The sequence below is a fragment of the Macaca fascicularis genome, chromosome 2 (assembly GCF_037993035.2).
Source record: "Macaca fascicularis isolate 582-1 chromosome 2, T2T-MFA8v1.1".
Taxonomy (NCBI): Eukaryota; Metazoa; Chordata; class Mammalia; order Primates; family Cercopithecidae; genus Macaca; species Macaca fascicularis.
The window spans coordinates 14,572,584-14,599,462 of NC_088376.1; the positions used below are offsets into that span (position 1 = coordinate 14,572,584).

Sequence of the window (26,879 nt, forward strand, 5' to 3'; positions counted from 1 at the left end):
AAATCAAAAGCATAGCTATACCTTAAAATATACTTGGTAGTTATTATCTGCCAAATAAAAGCTAATTAATATTAATCTTTTCCTACAACTCATGAATGTAGGAAGAAATCATTCTCTCCAAAAATTGGTCCATTTATTTTAAAAGTACTCCTCTCTCAAAAGAGCAATGTGACTTTAAAAAAAAAAAAAAAAAAAAGATTTATTTTTAGAAATATCTCAATAATATGCAAACTTTTTACAAAGATAAGTAAAACTAATCTGCAGCCACCATGAAGACAGCATTCATCTCAGCTAGCACAAAATCTTAATAATCCAAGTCTTAAGCAGCATAAATTTGGCCTCAAAATAACTTAAAGCTCTTTATTTTTTTACCACCCAGGATTCACTACTAAATGAAAAAAAATTACAAAACCATAAATGCAATATGCCCTCATTTATATTTTTAAAATATGCACAGGGGCCAGGCATGGTGATTCAAGCCTATAATCTCATCAGTTTGGGAGGTGGAGGCAGGTGGATCACTTCAGCCCAGGAGCTCAAGACAAGCCAGGGCAACATGGTAAAACCTCATCTCTGCAAAAAATACAAAACAAAAATTAGCCAGGCGTGGTAGCATGTGTCTATAGTGTCAGCTACTTAGGAGGCTGAGGTAGAAGCATTGCTTGAGCCCTGGAGGTTGGGGCTGCAATGACCTATGATCCTGCAGCCTGGAGTGACCTATGTCACTCCAGCCTGAGTGACAGAGTGAGACCTTGTCTCAAAAAAATAAATAAATAAAATAAAATATGCACAGAGCTTGGAATAGAAAATGAAAGTTGGAGGATCATTTTAATTTTCACTTTATACCCTTCTTAAGAATCTGTACTTCTGACAATGGGCAGATTACTTTTGTGAACTTTTTAAATCTTTATACTAAAACTGAGGAAAAACAATTTCAGTAAAAATCAATTTACAACTGAGCCTAATTTAATCAAGCAAAAATGTGGGTCCAAATTGGGAATTTATTTAAATGAAGGTCATTTATACACATTTTTACCTGCTCTTAAAGGCTTATACAGTTCATTGGATGGTGTCCTTTGCCAGCGTTCCTTAAATTTTGCTCTTAAATCATTATCAGTTGCTTCTTCTTCATCCAACAACCTTAACGACTTTAAACGGAAGCAAAAAGAACCCTGAAATGTCATTTCTGGTATAAAAATTGTAAAGCATTAAACAAATGTTCATACACAATATAAGTGAGAATTTGGTGAGATGGGAATACTAGGTTAGAATATAAATCGACTTTTTTCTTGCAGACATCTAAGTTATAATGCATTTAGCAAAAAGTCTTATAAATTTAAGGCTGAATTAGCTATTACCTTTCTCAGTTAAAAAAAAAAAAAAGGAAAAATAAATAAGAGACTATTTACATCCATACACCAATTTAAAGAAAGTTTTAAGATTAAAATAAATAGAAGCCATAAATAAAACAAAGGGGAAAACTGATCAATTACATGAAAATAAAAGATTTAGACTTCCATTCCAATACAATAAACAGAAAATTATGTTTACATATTTTTAAATGCCTTTTTAATGCATAGATGACAGGATAGTAGGGGGCCAGAAACACAAGAAAATACTAATCTACCAGTAGACACTGTGCTAGCACCAGCAATATATGACAATTCCTGATAGCTCAGGACAAAGAATAGCAAACTTCTGTCAAACACCACAGAGTAAATATTTTAGGCTTTGTGGGCCACCGTCTATGTCACACAGAATTCTTCTTTTTGACAATGCTCTAAAAAAGATAAAAATTATCCTTAACGACAAAAGCAGGCAACAAGCCAGCATTTGGCCCACCCATCCATAGTTCACCAGCTGTGTAGTTCACCATTGGCTTGGATTGTGAATTTAGAACATGGAAAGTCAACAAGAAACATAGGTAGGGACAATAAAAGGTGAGAGGTCAGATCAAAAGCACTCTCCACCTTCAAACCAATATACTTCCAAATAGGTGATTCTCAGTGGATGAATCTTTAAAACAGAAAACTGCCCTACAGAAGAAAACATGCCTGTCTGAAGAAGTATTATCTGAGATTCCAGATCAAAAGCCTGAACTTGGGACTAGAAACCACACTATCTGTGTGACACAAAGTCCTAAGGTAAATTATAATTAAAAGATTATAAAAGAAAGGAAAAAACCTCTTAAGTTTAAGGAGGTGCCAGGTATATAATGCCTTTTTATGGCAGAAGCGAACACAAATCCTTTCTAGAATTCACCTTAAACCTAGATCTCAATGAATTCCCACAAATAAATTACAGGAAATATGAATGCACAATCAAAACTCACTGAGCACTAAATGCAATACAGTACTCTGCACTGGATCTGGGAACAGAAGGAGGAACATTGGTGGAGTAACTGGTAAAATCTGAGTAATAATACTGTACCGCTGTCAATTTCCTAGTTTTAACAAATGTGCCATGACAGCATAAGATTTTAACTTTCAGGGAAGCTAGGTGAAAAATACACAGGAACCTTCTACACTAAATTTGCAAAGTCTCTGTAAATCTGAAACTATTTTTTAAAGTTTTAAAGTAAAAAACAGTAACAAAAAAACTGAACACAAGAGAAAACAAGCCACCATAAGCAAGAATCAGCAAAAACTACAAATCATAGAATCAAACCCACAAAAACTACAGATATTGGAATTACAAGATAAATAATATAAAATAAATACATTTAATATATTTTAAGAAATTAGGGATAAATTAAAGGGTTTAACCTTCCAGGTTAAGACAAATTAAATTAAAAAGAAAAATCTTGCTACATGCTATTTACAAATGACACACCATAAGGGCATACGAGTTGAAGGGCAAAGACACTACAAGAAAACTACAAACCAGTATCTCTTATGAATATAAACACAATATCTTCAACACAATACTATCAATCCAAATCCAGCAGCACATTATAAGGATTATAAACCATGACAAGTAGGATGTCCCAGGAATGCAAAAGTGATTCACACCTGAAAATCAATTAATAGAATATTCCACATCAGTAGAATGAAGGAAAAACCGTATGATCATCTTAAGAGATGCAGAAAATATATTTGACAAAATCCAACACTCATAACCAAAAAACCTCAACAAACTAGAAGGGAACGTCCTCAACCTCATAAAGGCCATCTATGAAAATCCCACAACCAACATACTTAATAGTGAAACACTGGAAGCTTTCCGCCTAAGATTAAGAACAAGACAAGAATGTCCACTCTCACCATTCCAACACTGTCACAGTCCAACTCACCAGTCCAACACCGCACTGGCCAGGGCAATTAGACTACGACAACAACAAAAAGGCATCCAAATTGAAAAGGAAGTTGTAACACTACCTCTACTTGCAGATGATATGACCTTATATATAGAAAATCCTAAATAATCCACAAAAAAAACTACTAGAAATAATAAATTCAGCAAAGTTGCAGAATATTAAACCAGCTGCATTTCTATACTCTACCAATGAACAATCCAAAAAGGAAATTAGACAACAATTCCATTTACAATAACATCAAAAAAGAATAAAATACTTACGAATAAGTTTAACCAGAGAGGGACAAGACATTTACACTGAAAACTACAAAACAATGTTGAGAAAAAAGACCTAAAAAACTGGAAAGACTTCCTGGGCTCATGAATTGGAAAACTTGATATTGTTAAGACTGGCAATTCTCCCCAAATTGATCTAAAGATTCAATGCAATCTTTAACAACCTTCTAACTGTTTATTTTTGCAGAAATCAGCAAGCTGATCCTAAAATTCATATGGAATGGCAACAGACTGCAAACAGACAAAACAATCTTGCAAAAAAAGAGAAAAGTTGCAGGACTTACACCTGTTTCAAAACTTACTATACAGCTACATTAGTAAAAACAATGTGGTAATGGCCTAAGTATAGACATATAAATCAAGCGATTTTCCAGGAAGGTGCCAAGACCATTCTCTTCAATAAATGGTGCTGGAAAAAACTGAATAACTAAACTCAAAAAAAGAAGTTAGACCCTTACCTCACATCACATACAAGATATAATTCAAAAGGAATTAAACTCCTAAACCTAAGAGTTAAAAGTGTAAAACTCAGCCAGGTGCAGTGGCTCACACCTGTAATCCCAGCACTTTGGGAGGCTGAAGCGGGCGTATCACGAGGTCAGGAAATCGAGACCATCATGAAACCCCGTCTCTACTAAAAATACGAAAAATTAGCCGGGCGTGGTAGTGGGCGCCTGTAGTCCCAGCTACTTGGGAGGCTGAGGCAGGAGAATAGCGTGAACCCGGAAGGTGGATTTTGCAGTGAGCCGAGACCGCGCCACTGTACTCCAGCCTGGGTGACAGAGCGAGACTCCGTCTCAAAACAAACAAACAAACAAAAAAGACTGTAAAACTCAGCCGGACGAAATGGCTCACACCTGTAATCCCGGCACTTTGCGAGGCCGAGGCAGGCGGATCATCTGAGGTCAGGAATTCCGAGACCAGCCTGACCAATATGGTGAAACCCTGTCTCTACTAAAAAATACAAATTTAGTACAAATTTAGCTGGGTGTGTTGGCACATGCTTGTAATCTCAGCTACTTGGGAGCCTGAGGCAGGAGAATTGATGGGAGGAGGCAGCTGCAGTGAGCCCAGATCTCGCCACTGCACTCCAGCCTGGGCAATAAGAGCGAAACTCTATCTCAAAAAAAAAAAAAACTATAAAACTATAAAAGAACAAATAAAGATAAGTCTTCATAAATTTTTGGCAATGGAATCCTAAATATAACACCAAAAGCACAAGCAACAAAGAGACAGATAAACTATTGTATCAAAAGAACTTTCCTCCATCAAAAAAAATACTATCAAGAGAATGAAAAGACAACCCACAGAATGGGGGAAAATATTTGTTAATCATATATATAATAAGGTCTAGTATCCAAAATACATAAAGAGCTTTTATAATTCAACAACAAAAAGACAACCCAATTTTTAAAAGGGCCAAAGACTCAGACATTTCTCCAAAGAAGGCACATAAATGGCAACCAAGCACATGAGAAGATGCTCAGCATCACTGATCACTAGGAAAATGCAAACCAACACCACAATGAGATACCACTTCACACACATTAGGGTGGCTGTACTTTTTTTTAATGGACAATTATAAGGGTTGGTAAGGATACAGACAAACTGGAACCCTCACACACTGCTGGTAGAAATGTAAAATGGTCCAACTACTGTGGTAAAGAGTTTGACAGTTCCTCAAAAGCTAAACTTAAACCCACCAAATGACTCAGCAACTGTGCTCCAGGTATATGCCCAAGAAAATTAAAAACAGACATTGAAACAAAAACTTGTACACATATAGCAGCATTACAGTAGTCTCCCCCTTATCCATGGTTTTGCTTTCTGCAGTTTCAGCTACCCGAGTTCAACCATTGTCTGAAAATATTAAATGAAAAATCTCAGAAATAAACAGTTCACAAGTTTTAAATTGTACATAGTTCTGAACAGTGTAATGAAATCTCTTGCTCCCGCTCCTCCTGCCTGGGTTATTAATCATCCCTTCATCAAGTGTATCTGCGCTGTATATACTATCTGCCAGTAGTCACCTAGAAGCCATCTTGATTATCAGATTTAAAAAAACAAAAAATACTAAGGTTCACTACTATCCAAAGTTTAAGGCCTCCACTGGGGGTCACGGGACATATCCCCTGCAGATAAGGCGGGGACTACTATATGTGGAATTGTCAAAAAGTGGAAACAACCCACATATCCATCAGCTGAGGAAAGGATAAACAAAATACGGTTTAAGAATACAATGTAATATTATTTAGTCACAAAAAGAAATGAAGGACTGATACATGCTACAACCTGGATGAACCTTAAAAACATTATGCTAAGTTAAAAAAGCCAAACTCAAAAGACCGCATATTGTATGATTCCACTTATATGAAATGTCCAGAAGACATTTCAATAAATCCACAGAGACAAAAGCTAAATTAGTGTTTGGCAAGGGCAGGGGAAAGGGAGAACGAGGAGAGACTGTTTATGGGTGCAGGATTTCTTTTGGGGGATGATACACAACACTGCAAATAAACTGAAAACCACTGAAACATACACTTTGAGGAAATTAATGGAAAATTTACGTTATGTGAATTTTACCAAAAAAAAACCTACATGCAGTTGTAAGATAAATATAGGTGAGTTTTTAAAACGAGGAATTAGAAATCTTAGAAATGAAAAAGATCAATAAAATTAACAACAACAAAACCACTCAATAGAATGGCTTAAGAATGTTAAAAAACACAGCTGAAGAGCCTATTAATGAGCTGGAAGGCTGGCCTAAGATAGTCTCCCTGAAAGAAGAACAAGAACACAAACAGGAAATGTTAAAGATAATGTTAAGTGATATGTAGAACTGATACTATCAATCTAAAGAAATTCATGAGGAGATTATGGAAAGAATGGACAAAAAGGAATGAACAAACAGAATCCATGGATAGGGATCTAAGACATAAAGATCCTAAGTATGATAAATTATTATTTTTAAAAAAACTAGTGAACACTTCAAATTTATAAAAATCAAGACCAAAACAAAATTTCTAAAAGCTACCAGAGATGAACACTCAAAAAGAGTATCAGCTTTACAACTTAAATTTACAACTTACTTAAAAATCAGACTCTCCAAGTACAAGTGACAGAATAACACACATAAGGCTGTTAGGAACATCAAGTAAGATAAATAAAAGTACCTCACATTAAGTTAGACAACAGACTTATGCATAAACACTAATGTGAGGTTTTTTTATGTTTTCATATTTCTAAAGATGCTTCTCACAATTGACACATTCGACAATGTTCCTATCAAAAAAAAATTTACAAAACCAAACATACATATTCAATTAATAGCAACTTAAAAGGAAATACAGTTAATATTTATATACCTACTAAGTAGTACACACAAATTCCACTTCACAACTATCTTACTGGCTAACTAATATTAACCCTATTTTTTTGGATGATCAACTGAAACATGAAGATATTAAGTACTTTACCCCAAGTCACAAGTAGGTTTAAGAGCTGGGAATCAAATCCAAATACAACTCTACATTCTGAGTCCTTGACCAATGAATTATGTGTAAACTACCAACTATTAAATGATGATTTACTCTTACTTCTATTTGCTAAATGTCCCAAGACTGCTTTTCATTTGATGTGCTATGCCTGCATTTCTTAGTGTTTGTCTCCTCCCTCACTATCAGACAATTACTTCTTGCTGCTGCCACTTGCATGTGGTCTTATACAATACTCTCCACTTTCTTCTCCCTATGGCTAATAAAGAAATTATTAGACATAATTTTAAAAAGGACATTAGAAAAATGTCCTTTCAGTGAAACACCAGATCACATGCTTCTTTACTCACAAATCAACAAATTTTAAAGAACTATAAGGTACAACAGTGTTTGTCAAATTTTAATAGGCACACACAAATTACTTGGGAATCTTGTTAAAATTCAGATCCTGATACAGCCGGTCTGACATGGGGCCTGAGATTCTGCATTTCTATCAAGTACAACACAGAAAAGCTTTAGTACTGAAGTACGTAATACCAATTATGATTTCTTTAGTTTTTCTGTTTATTGAATGTGTCTACACAAATAAGGTTGGTGAATGTTAACTGTATAATTAATATAGAACCCCTCATAAATAGCAGCTTTCTCAAGTCAACAACGCAGTAAATTTCCACCTTAACCTTTTTCAAAAGCTGATTTGGATTGAAAGGTGAGTAACAATCACTATCTCATCATCCTAACAGTTAAAGTAACTGCAATACACCATCATCATTAAAGGAATATAATAGTAATAATAGCTGTAACTTATTAAAGCATATCCTATAGTCCAAAGGCTAGGCATCTTACTGTTCTAGCTTAATTAATTATCTAAATGACCCTGGGAGGTAAATATTCTCATCCACAAGACTCACACTCTCTCAAGTACTCTGCCCCTACCCCAAAGTACTTGGAAATGGTAAAAATACAATATCCTCTGAAAGTTAATTGAAAAATCAAAACATCATAGATTAAAGCATTGATAAGTCATCTAAAATAGATAACATGACTCCTAAACTGGCAAAAGCCCATATAACCAGTGAAATGTATTTTTGCTAAGGAAAGAAACTTTACCAATTAGGGAGAAGAGGTGAAAGCACTATAAAAAGAGAATAACACTGGCAAACAGTTAGCTTTAGCCAAAAAAACTGTCAATAATATTTCACTCCTACTAATAAAATGCCATCTCTACTGGAAAATGGATGCAGTTGCCTTATAAAACATCTGATGGCCTAACTTCCTTTGTCTAATTTCCATGATTACCAAGAAAGTTGATCTGCCTATGTATAAAATAAGTCAATAATTACAAAGACTGAACAGTTTGTATAATAGTTAATTTATCTTGGTATACTAGTTTTACACAGTGGTCATTTGAGTTTCATTAATGTGTACTTACCCTTAAGATACGAATGAAACCCATTCTCACTCAACCAGAATTTCTCTTATGCTAAAGAGAAGGCTCTGGGCCACAGTAAATTCACCAAAGTGATGAATACTAACTACACTGTGAACACTAGCATGAGGAAGTCTCCAGGCCCAATCCCTGCTGGACTTCAAGGGATCACAGTGTTTATACTTGAAAAGCAAATCTTATAAAACATACCTCATCTAGGATTTCTCTATTTCGTTGCAGTAATTCAGGCAGCTCTTTAATCAACTGATCAACAGTCTGGATGCCTCCCTGTTCAATCACAGATCTGGATTTAGTCAATATAGACTGAGGTACAGTGTCTCCAGACACATCTTCAATTGCTGCTGGAAGATTAAGGGAAGCTAGCACCCTGAAAAAATGAGATACTATGTTATGTTGAAGTCTAAAACAATTTAAAATAACTCCTCATCAATATTTACTTTATTTAATTTAATCTTCTATAACCAAATCAACAGCAATGGAGTTAGCACCCAGAAAAACTAGATAAGCCCTATCAATGAAAAACAAAGCAAAGATTAACAGAAAAACAAAACAAAAAAAATCAGTGATTGATGAAATTAAACCAAAATCATTTAAAAAATTAAGTTCACAATTCAGAATTAAAAGCCAAAAAATAGGCTGGTGCAGTGGCTCACACCTGTAATCCCAGCACTTTGGGATGCCAAGGCAGGCAGATCACCTGAGGTCAGGAATTTGAGACCAGCCTGGCCAACATGGTGAAATCCCGTCTCTAATAAAAATACAAAAATTAGTCAGGCGTAGTGGTGGGCACCTATAATCCCAGCTACTTCAGAGGCTGAGGCACGAGAATCACCTGAAGCCAGAAGATGAAGGTTGCAGTGAGCTGAGATCTCGCCACTGCACTCCAGCCTGGGCAACAGAGTGAGACTCCGTCTTGGGGAAAAAAAAAAAAAAAAAAAGCAAAAAAATAAGAAAAACTATTAAAATATATTAGGTATCATTGGTTTACAGTTCAAACTTCTTTCAGTCTAAGTAATTAAAAGTCAAAAATTATATCCTAAAAAAAGTCTTTTATACTTTTGATTGTTACAGTATCTCTAACAAGTCAGAAACAATACACAAATTATTTTTTTCTTTTCTGCTCTCTTTCAACAGAATCAATAGTTATAATTTCACATCATCTAGGCAAAATGTCAACAGAAAATAGATGCCCTAAGTATTCATTACAGAATCTTCATCTGTTCTCAGTTTTATGGCACAATAACAATTCCTGAGTTATTTCATTTACATGATGGGGAAGGGAGGAACATATCCCTACCTACTATGTAAAGACAAAAAGGCAAATGAAATTATGTAATACAATGAACTCCTCAGAAAATAAGCTCTGTAAAATCTCGGACTGTCTGTTAATCACATGCTAGAGTAAACTTATAACCCTTTCTTGTTAAAGAAAAATGATGGTAAAATCCATGCATTAATCAAAACTAAAAACATGAAAAGGCAAGCCAACTACGAGAGAAATATAGTTGGCCCTTGAACAACACAGATTTGAACTACATGAGTCCATGTATATGTGGTCTTTCACCTCTTTCACCTCTGCCACCTCTAAGACAGCAAGACCAACCCTCCCTCCTCCTCTTCCTCAGCCTACTCAACATGAAATCGACAAGGACGAAGACCTTTACGATGATCCACTTCCATTTAATCATAATAAATATATTTTCTCTTCCTTATGATTTTCTTAATAGCATTTTTTCTCTAGCTTGTAAGAATATACTATATAAGACATATACAAAATATGTGTTAACTGACTGTTTATATGTTATCGGTAAGGCTTCCGGTCAACGGCAGGCTATTAGTAGTTAACTCAAAAGTTATATGCAGATTTGACTGTGCAAGGGGGTCAGCTTCCATAACCCATGTGACCGGCGCTATGATTAAGATAGAGAACATTACTGTTACCCTAAAAAAATTCTCTCATGCACCTTTCCCAGTCCTCCTTCTCCTGGCCCCTGGCCACTACTGATCTGCTCCGTGTCTTAAGTTTAGTTTTACTTTTTATACAACTTAAAATAAGGGTAATCATTCTAGCATATACATATACAGTACTTGCACTATGTACAGTATATACTTAGAATGTGTTTTGCTTTTTTTCACTTAGCTACAGTTTTTGAGATTCATCTATATTATGTGTATCAGTTTGAGTCTTTCTATTGCTGAGCAGTATTCCATTTTATGGTTATAGAGCAGTTTGTTAAACTCTTTCACCTGTTAATGGACATTTCAGTTTCTATGAACATTTATCGAAAATGTTATCGAAATTCGTTCAGAACACTAAACGTACCATGTATCTGAGTTCATTTCTTCTTCTCATTTCCCCCCAAATAAATACATCTTAAAATACAAATTTTTAATCAAATATCCTCACCTTGTTTCTATAATTTCTTCCAACTATATTTGCTAGAGCTTCATAAATACAATGTTCACCAAAAATGGTTGTGTGTGTCTACATTTTCTATTTTATGTACTCTTGACACTTAGCTCTAAGCTCAGAAACTAAAATGTTCATGAACTAAAGAACAACCAAACGGAAAACTTTAGGCTCTAAAATTAAGCTCTACCTACCCATTTGCCAAAGTGGTGGCTTCTCTCATCTGAGCAATTGATCTGTTAACCAAATCGGCTTTCCTCTGATTATAGGCAGCCAAAGACTGCTGCACTGACACAGGAACCATCTTCTCAAACAGATCTAAAATTAGGAAGAGAAATTACAACAAAATTTTAAGACAAAAATCCGAACTGTAAAAGCAACTGTTCATATTTTCTTTCCAATATTTACATAGTCTATAAATATTTGTTATTTAAAGTTCAAAATATCAATAGTCTATTGATATTTAAAGATCAAAACTAAATCACTATTTAAAACAAATGATAGAGAATTTTTAGATCACTACATTCACGGACAATGGCAACAATGAAAAGTTTCTTCTTTGAACTTAATTTTCTTTAACTTTTTCAGATGTGTGAGGGATCTTTGGTGACGCTGTTCATTTGTTGATTAAATTGACTGAGCAAGGGGTCAGGAGCAGTGGCTAAGGCCTGTAATCCCTCCCAGCACTTTGGGAGGCCAAGGTAGGCAGCTCACCTGAGGTCAGGAGTTCAAGACCAGTCTGGCCAACTTGGTGAAACCCCCATCTCTACTAAAAATACAAAATTTCGCCAGTGTGATGGTAGGCGCCTGTAGTCCCAGCTACTGGGGAGGCTGAGGCAGGAGGATCGTCTGAATCCAGGAGGCGGAGGTTGCAGTGAGCTGAGATTGTGCCACTGCACTGCAGCCTGGACAACAGTGCAACACTCGGTCTCAAAAAAAATTAAAAAATTGACTGAGTGGGTCACAGCAGCAGGATTCCATTTCTGGCTCCAACACTTCCTAGCTATGTGACCTTGAGGAAATTACTTAACCACTCTGTGCATCAGTATCCTCATCAAATAGGGATAATAACAGTACCCCTCTCAGGGCACTTGTGAAAACTAATGAGCTAATATTTGTAAAGTGCTTAAAGAGTGCCTGGCACATTGTAAACACTTTGTGTTTGCTAAATAAACATATAATCACCCTTTCCCAGTAAGAGAATGTTCTCCTTGGGATCTCAGCTAGAGGCTACCATCTGTTGTATACATCTACAATATAATAACATTTATTTATCTCATACAAATATCACTGCAGAAGTTTACATGTTTAAAGAAACAGGCTGGGTATGGTGGCTCATGCCTGTAATCCCAGCACTTTGGGAGGCCGAGGCAGGTGGATCACCTGAGGTCAGGAGTTCCAGGCCAGCCTGACCAACATGGAGAAACCCTGTCTCTACTAAAAACACAAAATTAGCTGGGCGTGGTGGCGGGCACCTGTAGTCCCAGCTACTTGGGAGGCTGAGGCAGGAGAAATCTCCTGAACCGGGGAGGCGGAGGTTGCAGTGAGGGAATAGTGCCACTGCACTCCAGCCTGGGCAACAAAAGCGAGACTCTGTCTCAAAAAAAAGAAAAAAAAAAGTATTTTTGTGGTTTATTTTTATATTCCATTTATATTTTATTTTATTTATTTATTTTTTGAGAAGAGATCTCACTCTGTCATCCAGGCTGGAGTATGGTGGCATGATCTCAGCTCACTGCAACCTCCACCTCCCACGCTCAAGCAAACCTCCCACCTCAGCCTCCAGAGTAGCTAAAGCCACAGGCATGCACCACTATGCCCATATTTTTTTTTTTTTTTTTTTTTGGTAGAGACAGGGTTTCACCAGTTGCCAAGGCTGGTCTCTAACTCCTGAGCTTGGCAATCTACCCATCTCAGCCTCCCAAAGTGCTAGGATTACAGGTGTGAGCCACCACATCCGGCCATATTTGTTTATTTTTAATGGCAGCATCTTAAATAACAAATGTTAACAAAATGACAAGTGCTACAGTCTTCATCAAACACACAGTTTCAAGTCTTCTAACCATTGCATACTTTACATATGCTTTGTTGTTTACTTTCCATCTTAACATTGCACTGACACAATACAATATTTATTCTTATATTCATTTTAAACAACATGAAAGCAAATTATATTCAAAGCATACAATAGCAAATATGTGATTTTTAGCTAGGAAAAACAGAGTAAACTAGAGGAAAATAAGATTAACGTGTGTCTGAATAATTGACATACCAGTAAATTTCTGACTGATGGGTACATTGACTGGGGTGGATTTCACAAGTGTGGCTTTGCCAATAGGATCTAGATCTTTAAGGTCTGGAACTCGATCATGATAAATGAAGTCATTATCCTTCTTTGCTGCAGTAAGGGCACGATTGATTTTGTCAGAAAAATCCTTCACATTAACATATTCATCATAGCGAGATGCCACTGTTTTAATCAGTTCTGCTGCATGCTAAAAAGAAAAACGTCAACAACAACAACAAAAAAAGGAGATGATTTTCTTTCTCTTTCCCCACCAAGTATTTAAGCATTGGTTTCAAAAATATATATTTAATTTGAAGACTTGCATTTCCAGCAATGTGGCTGACAGGATTATCTGGAAATTCTCCCATCACAAAATACCTGAAAACTGAAGGATAATACATAACAGCCATCCCAATAAACACATAGGCAAATTATCAAGATAATAAAAGAAATCCATGAGCCAATCAGTATAAACTGACACTGAAGAAAGCTGGCTGTTGGGTTCTTTCTTTTTTTCTTTCTTTTAGACAGAGTCTCACTCTGTGACGCCCAGGCTGGAGCACCGTGGCGCCATCTCGGCTCACTGTGACCTCCCAAGTTCAAGCAATTCTCCCACCTCAGCCTTCCAAGAAGCTGGAATTACAGGTGTGCGCACCCACGCCAAGCTAATTTTTGTATGTTTTGGTAGACATGGGGTTTTATCATATTGACCAGGCCAGTCTCCAACTTCTGATCTCAAGTGATCTGCCCACCTCAGCCTCCCAAAGTGCTGGGATTACAGGCATGAGCCACTGTGCCCCATCTGGCTGTTGGTTATTTCTATATCCAAAGAATTAGCAATTAAAACTTATTAAAGGCCCTCATGGAGACCTGAAACAAAGGTCTTGAAACCACACAACACAGAGAATTGAGATGCACCTCTTTCACTCCTTCACATGAAGGCAGGAACCTCAAAGGGTAACACTCAGTGAAAGGGTGGATCTGAAAAAAATTACCCAACAACACAGGAAGTGAACAACATGTCAATATCAATAATAATTTTTTTTTAAGTTTGGCCTTATAAAAAAAAAGAACATAAGCCACATACAAATTTAGGTGATATTAGGTATAAAGACATCATATAAAATAGACAATGAGGCCAAAAGCATTATTAGGGATAAATATAATACATAATCTTTTAATATTTGCCAATTTACCAGAAAGATATAAAATTTCTTACATTTTGCCTGTAATAGTTTCTATATAAACAATTATAATGAGAAATTGATACATCTGGCCGGGCGCGGTGGCTCACGCCTGTAATCCCAGCACTTTGGGAGGCTGAGGCGGGCGGATCACAAGGTCAGGAGATCGAGACCACGGTGAAACCCCGTCTCTACTAAAAATACAAAAAATTAGCCGGGCGCGGTTGTGGGCGCCTGTAGTCCCAGCTACTCGGGAGGCTGGGGCAGGAGAATGGCGTGAACCCAGGAGGCGGAGCTTGCAGTGAGCCGAGATCGCGCCACTGCACTCCAGCCTGGGCTGGGCGACAGAGCGAGACTCCGTCTCAAAAAAAAAAAAAAAAAAAAAAAAGAAATTGATACATCTACCCATAATCAAAGTGGAAGATTTTAACATATCTGTCTCAGCAATGGTTGGACCAGATTTTAAAAAAGTGTAAGATTATAGAAGATTTGAGCAACACAATTAACAAGTTTGGCTTACCAGACATAGAGAACACTAGACTCCACAAATAGAAAATATATTATATTACCAGGCATATAGAAAGCATCTACATCTATAAAATGACCAGATGAAGAGATAAGGCAAGTCTAAAACACCAAAATTACAAGAATACAAAAATGGTTTAATACTAGAAAATCTACTTATATAATTCTCGAAAATGTTACAAAATCAAATTTCTCCATAGATGTTGAAAAAGAATTTGATAAAATTCAGTATTCTTGATTTTTTAAAAATCTTAGTAAAATAGAAATAGATATAGTTCCTTAACATGATAAAAATCTTAACCTCCAAAGCTGGTATCAAGCTTAGAGAAAGACAACCAAAACAAAACAAAAGCTACCCTTCAGTGTAAACTAGGAAATGGGAAATTGCACAAATTTAAATCACTTTTTAAATTTGTAAATCAAATTTGATTTGTAAATGTGGTTGAACCCTCCCCCAAATAGCAAACACTAGTACCAGAACCATAGGTACCCTATACATAGAGGGGGAAAACAAGGGAGTGCTAAGGGTGCCACCCTCAGTTAAAACTACTTTAAGCAAATCTGAAAACAATAAAACAGGATGAGTAAACCTTGCCAGGTGATGATAAAGGCAAAGCCAACTGGCCCCTATCACGCCACCAGGGGATCACAGAAAAAAATGTGATGCTGAGGGGTCTCATCCCAAGAGAGCTGCTGAGAAAAAGAAGTAGACAGATTAACTAAAAAGACAGGGTTGCTAAGAGAAGCAGAAACAGAGAACAGAAAAGTAGGGAGGGAGAAGAAAAGGCATAAGCACTCAGAAAATGCCAGCAGAATATAAACTCTAAAAGTAGCTGCATCAACTTGAAATGCAAAGGCTGTGAGGAATTCAGGGAAGCACAGGTATGGAGGTAGTGGGATTCTTCCTAATCCAGGGTAGGCTTTAAGAGCCAGAGAAGTGTACCTTAGGAGGGAGCCCTTAACACAATGATGCTTGTAAAGCTAACCCTGCCCATTTCCCCACACAGGAACCTCCAGCAAAATAAATCTCATTCAAACACAAGTAACTGAAAAGGCAACTCATCTCTCAACACAAAAAAACCATAAGAAAAAAACTGAAAACAAGCAGTATATCTTTCCAGTAGATAATGAAACTCACCAAAGAAATGTTACCGCAAAGTAGATGAAAACAGTATGCCAAAAACTAAACTAAACTAAAATACTTAAGAACACAATGAAAGTACCAAAAGAACAGAAGACTGGATGGCCCAAACCAGAGTGAGTGATAGCCAAATAGCAAAAGAATATAAAACAGGAAGTGGCAGAACTCACAAAAGTAAAGAAAAACACAAATTTAAGAAAGCAAGACTGAGACATTTATACGAGGAGCAAAAGGGAAAATAGACATCACAGAAATCGTAGTAAAAAAACATACAAAACAAGAAAAAGTGAAGAAAACTCAACACAGAAGTTGGGAAGGAGAAGGCTGTTACAAATTAAAGATTCAGAGAGCATATCAACCAAATGCAAAGTGAAGACTTTGTGTGGATCCTGATTTGAACAAACCAAGACCCCTGAGAAAAAAATCAGGGAAAACTAAACTAGATGTGGATAATACTGGATTATGACTACTAATTCATATTAATATTAATTTTGTTAGATTGGGATAATGAGCCATCTAACAAAATTTTTTAATTGTTTAAATTTTTGTATTTTAATTTTTTAAAATCTTTATCTCTTAGAGATACAGGCTAAAAAACTTAAGAATGACATGATAGGTGAGATAGTTGTAAAATACTCCAAAAAATAAGAAGGAAAGGGGAAATAGCTAAAACACAAAATAGTGAAATACTGATAATCACTTAAGTTGCGTAATGGAAATTCAATGATCATACTTTTATATATGTTTGATGTTTTCCATAATAGTTAAACACAAAAAAAATTTCATATGAAGAAACATATGCAATAGTAGTCAAGAAAATTCAGAAAATGACAAAATTCAAAAAACAAGCAAGAATAGGCAGAAAAATTCAAAAAATAAGAGATAATAATACCTATCAGACATTAAAACAGTCTAGTATAAACAACTAAAATGATATGGAACTGGAGTATGAACAGATAAACACGTCAATGAAACAACAAAAGCAGAAATAGATCCCAGTACATACCATGAATCTAATGTGTGAGAAAGTCAGAATCTCATATCAGTGAGGAAAACAAGGCTATTATAATAAATGGTTTGGGGACAACTGGCTAGCCATTTGGAAGAAGACTTTAAAAACTGGATCCCTATCTAGCACCACACATCAGGATAAATTCCAAGTGGATGAACAATCCAAATATATAACAAATTACAGACATATTTATATTTTGCTATCAGCCATCTCATTTCTATTAATTTATTTAAGATATACCTGCTGCTATGTACGGGACTGTGTTCCCCAAATTTCTTATTTTGAATCCCTAACTCCTAATGTGATGGTATTTGAACATGGGACCTCTGGAAAATAATGGGGTTTAGATGAGGTCACGAAGGTGGGGCCTCACAGGGGATTGGTGCCCTCATAAGAAGAGACACCAGAGGGCTTGGTCTTGCTGTTCACCATATGAGGACACAGAGAGAAGGCCATCTGTAAATCTCACCGGAATATGACCATACTGGCACCCTGACCTTGGATTTCCAGGCTCCAGAACTATGAGAAAATAAATTTCTGTTGTTTAAACCACCCAGTCTATGGTTTTCTTATGGCAGCCTAAGCTAAGACACCTGCTGAAGTACAAAATAACTTGTGTACGTGATTTTTTACTGTAGCACTGTTTATAATAGTGAATCTTGGAAACATTCAAGTATCCAGCAATAGGAGACAGCAATAAACTGTGGTTTACACAGTGAAGTATAATGCAGCTCTAAGGATGGTCTAGCTACTGCTGAATTAAGATGAAGAGACCTTCAGGATACATTGTTATATGAGAAAAGAAGGTATGTAACACTGTATATATTAATAGCATACTACCACTTCAGTAAGAATGAGAAGTGAGAATATGCAATGTGTGTGTGTGTATGTATGTGTGTGTTGTGTATGTATATATTTGCTTCTATTTCAAAGAAAGAAAAAGAAAAAAGAAATTAATGGAAATTAACTATGGGGCAGTGGGAATAATGGATGGAGGGAAAAAGAGGAACAGGAATTAAACTATATAATCTTATATATACCTATTTTCCCCATTTTGAAAAATTGCAAGCCCACAAAATAATTACGTAGGTTCAACAATTACCATTTTGCCACATTTGCTTTATCTATTCCTTTCCCATACAAACACATAATCATGTACCTTTTTTTCTTTTATTGCAGAACTATCTGAAACTGAAGTTAGATGTTATGAGCCCTCATCCCTAAACACATCAGCAAGTATTCTTTCTATAAGGACAATCTCCTTAATACCTACAACCTAGTATCATAACTAAGAAAACACTTGCACAAAATCGATTTACAATCTTGCTAGGTCCTTCATTAATGAGTCAAATAAATCTTTGACATGTAGTCATTCTATGTGAGTCATGTTTTTGTATCTGTGTGTATATGTGTGTATTTCTATATCTTTTTGAAAATTGTATTTCATCATCTTTGAAGATCCACCAAGATGACCAAGAAGATCCATCTTCTGGGGCCACATAAACTGCACTGTTCAAGAACTGCAACTCATGAGCTGTATTAAGCTCAGGTACAATTTTTCTTGGCCCCAGAAGTGATTCCAAGCAGTAATTTTACCATTGCTGCCATTTTATCTATTGTTTTGATTTTCCTGATTGTGATTTTATTTTCATTTCTGGTTTGCATAGGACCAGTAAGTTATTTCTCTTTGCTAGTAGCCAAAACTAGAAAGTTGGTTTAATAGTGTGACCTCCTAATGATCTCCATCAGAATCATGGGGTATTATTCTCTCCTGAATGAGAAACTACAGAGAGTATGGTTTATTGGTCAACTTCTTGTCTGTTCTGTTTGCCTTCTTGGGAGTGTAAATCAATTAAGAATAACTGTCCTTTGAAATATGGACCAGTGAGTGTGTTCTGTGTTAACTTTTTTGAGAAGGGGTGTCACTATATTGTCCACGCTGACCTCAAACTACTAGCTTCAAATGATCCTCCCACTTCAACCTCCCAAGTAGCTAGACTACAGGCAGGTGCCATCACACCCAACTTCTGTCTTAACTTTTAACCTATAAATAAAGCTGTAAAACTAAAGCTGCTAAATCTATGTGTCTATAACTGAGGAAGTGTTTACCTCTCTCCCATTGTGTGAATTTGAAATAATTTCCATTTTCAGGGGTACTTAAAAATGAGATTAAATTTCAGAAGGAGTTCTTTCTCTGACTGATTATATTATAGAGACTAAATATGGGCTTACTTAAATCTAATAGTCCCAGAAACCAGAAAATAAAGAAACTAAACTTATAATTTAAATATGCTAGCCTTAAAAAAAAAATTCTTTCCACAAATTCCTTGTTCAGAATCATTTTTATATATGAATCTAAGTTACTGTAATCAAAGTGAAGCCCCAGACAAATCTGGGTTTGACTTTTTTAAAAAGTCTTTCTCTCATTTGGTCACTGTAAGATGTTTCCCCATGAAAAGGCTAATTAATGAATCTGAACCTCCTAAACAACATTTCCATTGTTATGGTCTGAATGTGTCCCCCAAGTTCATGCGCTCCCAATCCCAAAGTGTTGGGACATGGGGACATAATAAGAGGTGATTAGATCAAGAGGGCTCTGCCCTCATGAATGGATTAATGTCATCATCAAGGGAGAGGGTTAGTTATCAAGAGAGGGGCTTCGTTAAGCAGTTCGGCTCCCCTCTTGCTCTCTCTCACTCACTAGCACTCTCTTGCCCTTCTACCTTTCATCACAGGTGACACAGCACAAAGTCCCTCACCAGGTGCCAGCACTTTGACATTGGACTTCCCAGTCTTCAGAATTGTGACAAATTTCTGTTCTTTATCAATTACCCAGTCTGTGGTATTCTGCTATAACAGCACAAAATGAACCAAGACAACCACAGTATCTTCTAATAATCAGTACATATTTAAACTTCCCTAACTCAAATGCCCTAAGTCATATTTCTATCCTCTGCCTACTAATACTCAAAACACAAACAACTCATACAAACAGCTCTTGCTCCTGCTGGCAAGTTGCCTCAGGTGCCATAATCTCACAGCAAGTTTCTGACAACCCCAATGCCAACAGTATGAATACAACTGCACAGACGGTACTTGGCTATTCACAAGATAGATATATATATATATGTATGTGTGTGTGTGTGTGTATATATATGTGTATCTGGGTGTGTATATATATATGTACACACATCTCTCCACTGTCCTCAAGTAATGGAAGTATAGGCCCAGTTTAGACAAAGACCAGTCCACAAGTTAAACACTACACATACTCCTGGAGCATGGCAATTAATTTAGAATTATTTTTACGCTAAAATAAACATGAATAAAAAAGAGAACTGAATGCAAATTTTGCATGAATTTTTCAGAAAAAATATGAGCCCTCAAAAAAACATGCAGTAAAGTCTAAAGATAACAATCTGCAGATGGCAATTAATTTAGAATTATTTTTACATTAAAATAAATATGGACTAAAAAAGAGAACTGAATGCAAATTTTGCATGAATTTTTTAGATAAAATATGAGACCTCAAAGAAACACGCAGTAGATAAAGTCTAAAGATAAAAACAATCATTGTCGCTGTTGATAGGGGTGATTAATGGGAAAGGTTTTTATGGGCAAACTTGGAAATCTCACTAGGAAAAAAAAAAAGAGATCCAAGTTAGTTACTTAAATATTTATTACCAAGAGACTCACCTGTAACCTTGCAATTTCTTCTCCAAATTTCTTCTGCTGTTTTGCCAGGATAGACTGATGGTACTCAGCATTGGCCTGCATGATACAGTGCTTTGCAGCCAAGACAGGGAACACCTCCTGGAAATAAAAATACTGACCAGGGGAGAGTCCAACCACACAAACCATCACAGACAACATGGGATGCAGGAAGAAAAAGGAAAAGAAGACAGAAATTAGAATCACCCCATTAATGGTTTAGAGATTAAGGTTAGTAATTAGGTGTAAACAGAGAAGACAACATGATTTTGTATGGACTGAAATGTATGAATTAAATTTTTTTTCTTCCAATTGAAGGGGCTTTTTTTAACTGTTAACTGAAGCCAATTTAGGTTTTTACAATTCTCTTTAATTGATCCATGAAGTCAACATTTTGTTTACAAAAAGAAAGAAAAGCATGCATTATTAGAAAGAGAAGTAGAATGGACATTCACAGAGGAACACCAAGCACAGGGCTTTAGAAGCTTTCTTATGAGCCCTTACCCAGCCTGTAGAGTTAACTAAACCATCATTACTCACAAATACTAATGAAATTGCTCTATAGATGAAAGTTTCATCATGTTTTAAAAAAAAGACAGTAAATTCTCACTTAAATTCATATCCTACGAGGGTTCTTACTAAAGATGATTTTAGCCATATAAAAATGATTCAGTATCATAGATACACTAATATTTCAGTATCATGTACTCAAAAACATATAGACAAATGCACTAAGTATATGACCAATGATAATGATAAAGTGCTATTTTGCCTATTTGTTTTGAAAATAATTCCAGTCAAAATTAATTTTAAAAGATCCAAAGACATAAAGCAGAAAAGCAATTATACTAGCAGTGGCTCTTCCAAAATGCCAAATCCTAACCTGTAACCTCACTGCTTTTAGGAAGTATATGATATTAAGAAATACAAAGAATTAGGATAGACAATCACTGTCTAAATAAAAAATGTAAAAGAATCAAAAACTGAATTACTACCTTGTGTGCTTTCCTGTCTCCCAGGGAATAATTTCCTACCTTCCTGGATCACTACTTGCAGACATTTCAGTTTTATAACTAGAATATGAAAATACCTTATGAGCTTTATTAGTAAAAAGGAAAAAATAAAAGACATCTAAATTTCAAACTACACTCATGCCAATTCTCAGGGTAAGGCTGGAGCAACTTGATTCTGAAACAGGAGATTTTCAAGGAATACCAGGAATGCTGCAGAGGTAGCTTCCAAGTCTTTGTAGGTGACATTCTTCTCTCCATGACAGGACTGAACTAATGGCCCAACAGGAAGTAACGGAACACTGTGCAGCTGAACATGAGGTCTTTCAGATGAAAAAAACATGAGAGGAGATCCCGAGTCTCTTTTTAAGAGGAAGGCTACTAATACCCAAGAGTCCTGGGCAAATTTCTACTAGGCTCTTGGTGTATCTTAAATCCCCAGGAATCGTCACATTAATTCCTTATTGATCATTTTCTGAGTAATAAGTACTGCTGATGCACTTATCTGCATTTTTACTTTGCCCCCAAGTTGTCTGCAATTTTTTAATGTACAAAGATTCCTGAACATGACTTATAAATCCATAAATTCCCCTACCAAAAAAAAAAATCATGTAACAGATACCATATGATGAAACTAATTCCTTGAACATTTCTGAAGGAAGTAGTTGAAACATATATTTCACTCAAACTTTAAGTTTTCTTTATTAATCATTCCAAATGTACCTGTTAGTGATTTGCTTTGTCATTAAATGATCATCACTAAAGAGTCTTTTCAATTGACACTTCAGAAAGGTTTACATTAAAACATTATACTTCCTGTGATATGTGGTTTAAGATGGTTGCTTTTCCTTAGCTGTCCATTAGCAGCCCAATTTTTTTTATCCCTGTTGGCAAAACTTAATTCTAATCAAAGTATCAGATGAATTTGTTAAGTTTTCTTTTCCTTTTTTCTTTATGTCTGTTTCTGCGCTTTAAGACCCATCTTTAAGAAAACAGGACAATAATTAAAAGTGTGAATAATCAACATGCTCAAGTATATACGCTTGTACCAAGTCACCAATGATTCAGAACTACACAATCCCTTGATTTGATAAAAGTATTAAAAACAGATGGTCAACATTTTCCAGAAAGAGTTCTAGCTTGGAAAAACAAGTTTAGTAAAAGGTAAAGACAAAGACATCCCCTAAATATAAAAGAACTGTTCATGCATCTTAAATTAAAAAAAAAAAAAAGAAAGAAAAAAACTATTTCTACTATATACTTCAGATAACTATAATAAAACTTCAAATTTCTTCATAAGTTTCAACTTGCTTCTTATACACAAAAAAATCTAAATATTTCCACATGCAAAGTAAGCAAGTGTTTATAAAAACAATAACTGACCTTGGGGAGAGTATCTTTGTATTGACACTGTTTGAAAGCATCACCAAAATAATCTGCAGCCTGATTAGCCAATTTAGCTATGATGGCATCTTTCATTTTATCTGGAATACAATACGAAGTTGACCATTATAATTAAAATAAATATGAGTTAATCTGACATGTCTCAGTATAAACATTGAGATCACAAGTTTGTACACGCATCTTAAAACGTCTTTCTTGATAAATCACATTTTCTGCACAAAATTTAAAACAGACAAAATAGATTAGTGGTTGCCAGCAGTGGAGGAAAAGGGAATGAGGAGTGACTGCTAATGGGTACACAGCTTCTTTTTGGGATGATGGTAATGTTCTAAAATAAGATAGTGGTAATCAAAACTCTACGAATATACTAAAAATCTTATGTTGTACACTTAAAAAGGGCGAACTTCAGTGTATATAAATTCTATCTCAATATAAGTTGTTATTTTAAAAGAAAAAAGTATTCCAATTCCTATTTCTTCCACATGATGACTTATCTCTTATTTTCAATTTCTCTGTACTTATATATTCAGCCTATATTTCAATCTAAACTTATATGCCTTATAAGAATTATTCTTATTCCCTCATTCCCAGGGCCAGGGACTGTGCCTGGATAGTTCCTTCTTGTCATTTAGGTCTACTTTAAACAGGACCTCCTGAAAGAAAGCCTTCTTGACTAACGAATCTAAAATTAGCACAGCTTCCCCTACATCCCTATCCCATAACCATACCACCAGCCACTGTCATATAATTCTTTCTTATTTTTTATAGCAATTATTTATGAAATTAGCCTGGCAACTTAATTCTTGCTTATCATCTCTCCTGTCGCCAAAACATAAGGTTGTTTTCTAACTGTTTATCTAGAAACTAGAACAGTGACTGGCACAGAGTAAGTACCCAATAAATATTTGCAAATAAATGTTTGACATGTTAAAAACATACATAAATACTATTCCAGAATGGAGTGTTTAAAGACAATTACTAACGATCCATTTCATGACTTCAAACACAGCCTACATTCTTAAATGTGCATTTGTGCCACAAATTCAGAAAAGGATAGCTAAAAATTTTCAATAATCCATATATCAAGTTCAAGAAGGAAAGCTCAACACTGAACATATATTCTAATCACTTTCTTAATTTAAAAGCCTTATCGCTTCTTTTCACATGCAACGAAATGGAAGACAAATTGGAGTTACCTCTTGTGGCTTTTAAAAAAAATACTTCTTGAGCCTGTGCCAGCATAATAAGACTGAGGGTCCCAACAGTATCTGGAGATATGTCCACAGTAGGCTCTCGATTTAAGGCAGATAAAACCGTCTCTTTAATATGTAAAAAGGCACCACTAGCAAACTAAAGGGGGGGGAAAAAGAATTTCTTTAAAACCTACAGGAACTCAGCAAGACTTAATTTCCTACTGTTACATATAAAAGTCACTTCAAATGTTAACTCAGTGAACACTTAATATATTTAAATTTTTATATTATGCAAAACCAATCTAAAACATCTGACCTACAGACAATAAGGTTATCTTTCTAAAACTCTATAGCGTAAGAAGAGATTTAACAAAAAATAAAAGTAAATTACAAGGAAAAACAAAGTAAACCAATGGAACAATCTGATTAAGCTATTTTTAGATACACTTCCTCAAAATTAACATGAGAATAGACGCAGGGATAACCATTAAAATATTTTTAGTACTGCAATACTCTTGTTTTGGTCCCAAACAAATTCATCCTACAAATAATTAAACATGCCATAGTTAGGGGACACCCCAAATAGCACATACACCTAGTCCTCTGAGGAACAGCATTACTACCCATTGCTAGTGATTTCCGTCTGGCCTTCAGAGCTCCCTAGCGAAACGTTCCCCTTCAGATTTCTCATCTCAATTATATTTTGTTAATACTGAAATAATTTTGCTTCTATGAAACAAATTATACTAAGAAAAAGAAAGAAGTCAGTCTGGGATTAAAATGTGTCATGAGTTGGCCGGGCGCAGTGGCTCACGCCTGTAATCCCAGCACCTTGGAAGGCTGAGGCAGGCGGATCACCTGAGGTCAGGAGTTCAAGACCAGCCTGGACAAAATGATGAAACCCCATCTCTACTAAAAATACAAAAATTTTTGATGGCACACACTTGTAATCCCAGCTGCTCAGGAGGCTGAGGCAGGATAATCGCTTGAAGCCAGGAGGCAGAGGTTGCAGTGAGCCAAGATCATGCCATTGTACTCCTGCCTGGGCAACAAAGCGAGACTCCATCTCAAACAAGGAAAAAAAAAAATGTCATGAGTTAGATAAATAGACAACACAGAGAAAACTCAAAGTCAAATGTATTAAAATGAAAAGCATGTTTGCAGTCATTAAGTATTATAAGACTAGAGTATCTGCTAGGAACGAACAACTGAACTTGTTTAGTAAACTAGTGAATCAAAGTCTAGAACAGCTAGGTGTCTGAGTCTCTCATTTACAGATGAGGAACTGGAGGTACTAAAGAGGTTAAAGACCTTGCCCAATGGCACAAAGCTTCTGGGTGGCGAGCAGCCTAGATAAGGACCTAGGCTAATACCACCAGTTATCTTTCCATGATACCAGGTGCCCTGCTGTGAACACTCACAGAATGGAATGTTTCTTTCATAATTCTGAATGACCTTTCTAAAATATCATATACCAATTAACTGAGTTACAGTTAACCAAAAGCTAAATAAAATTTTACTTCGTTTTCACTATTTTATCTTATTTATTTTGAGACAGAGTCTTGCTCTTGTCACCCAGACTAGAGTGCAATGGCACAATCTCAGCTCACTGCAACCTCCGCCTCCCGGGATCAAGCGATTCTCCTGCCTCAGCCTCCCGAGTAGCTCAGATTACAGGCACCCGCCACCACACCCAGCTAATTTTTCTATTTTTAATAGAGACAGGTTTCACCATGTTGGCCAGGCTGGTCTGGAACTCCTGACCTCATGATCTGCCCACCTTAGCCTCCCAAAGTCCTGGGACTACAGGCGTGAGCCACCACGCCCAGTTCGTTTTCACATTTTAAAATATTTGCCATGTATAGCCTCAAAAAGAAACAGCATATGCATTATGTTTGTCATCTATGCCTATTCAAAACTGTAAGGCAAGCCACAATTTGGAGCATGTTGTTTCCTTAAGGTACATTTTCCTTTTACTTTCTCAGAATAGCATTACTCACCTCTCCCTTAAACATAAACAATAGGAAAAAGCAGACTATCTTTGAGACAAGCAAATTTCATGGGAGGTTTGGGGGTGAAATAGTGGAAGGACATTTGGAATTACATGAAATTTGGAATTACATGAAATTTGGAATCAGAACTACTGAAACCCAAATGGACTGCTATATTAAGACTTCTGACCTTTAGTCTCCTCATATGTAAAATGGGAATGACATTATATGACATACATTGCAAGGTTTATCTGAGGGTCAAATAATGTACACGAAAACACTTTGCAAATTAGAAAGTAATATAAAATGACAACATGATTATATATATATTACTTGACACTAATCATTTTTTTAACCAAAACAAAAAAAAAGCTGAATAAATAATAAAACAACTGCCACAAAATAACATGCCATATTAGTAAATGATTAGTATGTAAAATAGTTAGGTAACTTATGAACATTACGTGTCTGACTAC

The 26,879-nt window shown here is 35.8% G+C and overlaps 1 protein-coding gene across 2 annotated transcripts in view; it reads right to left on the reverse strand.

Annotated features, from left to right (window-relative positions):
* PDCD6IP (programmed cell death 6 interacting protein) overlaps positions 1-26,879 on the reverse strand; it is a 74,192-nt gene that overhangs the window by 22,098 nt on the left and 25,215 nt on the right. Inside the window, exons 5-11 of one of the 2 annotated variants that reach the window (XM_005545501.5) lie at positions 24,416-24,569; positions 23,199-23,299; positions 20,791-20,907; positions 13,218-13,440; positions 11,140-11,263; positions 8,725-8,902; positions 1,037-1,148 (exon numbers count right to left, since the gene is read on the reverse strand). In XM_005545501.5, the coding sequence (XP_005545558.3) occupies positions 1,037-1,148; positions 8,725-8,902; positions 11,140-11,263; positions 13,218-13,440; positions 20,791-20,907; positions 23,199-23,299; positions 24,416-24,569 (1,009 nt within the window). Of the gene's footprint in view, positions 1-1,036; positions 1,149-8,724; positions 8,903-11,139; positions 11,264-13,217; positions 13,441-20,790; positions 20,923-23,198; positions 23,300-24,415; positions 24,570-26,879 lie in introns of both variants that reach the window. The other variant, XM_005545500.5, reaches the window with a different exon arrangement.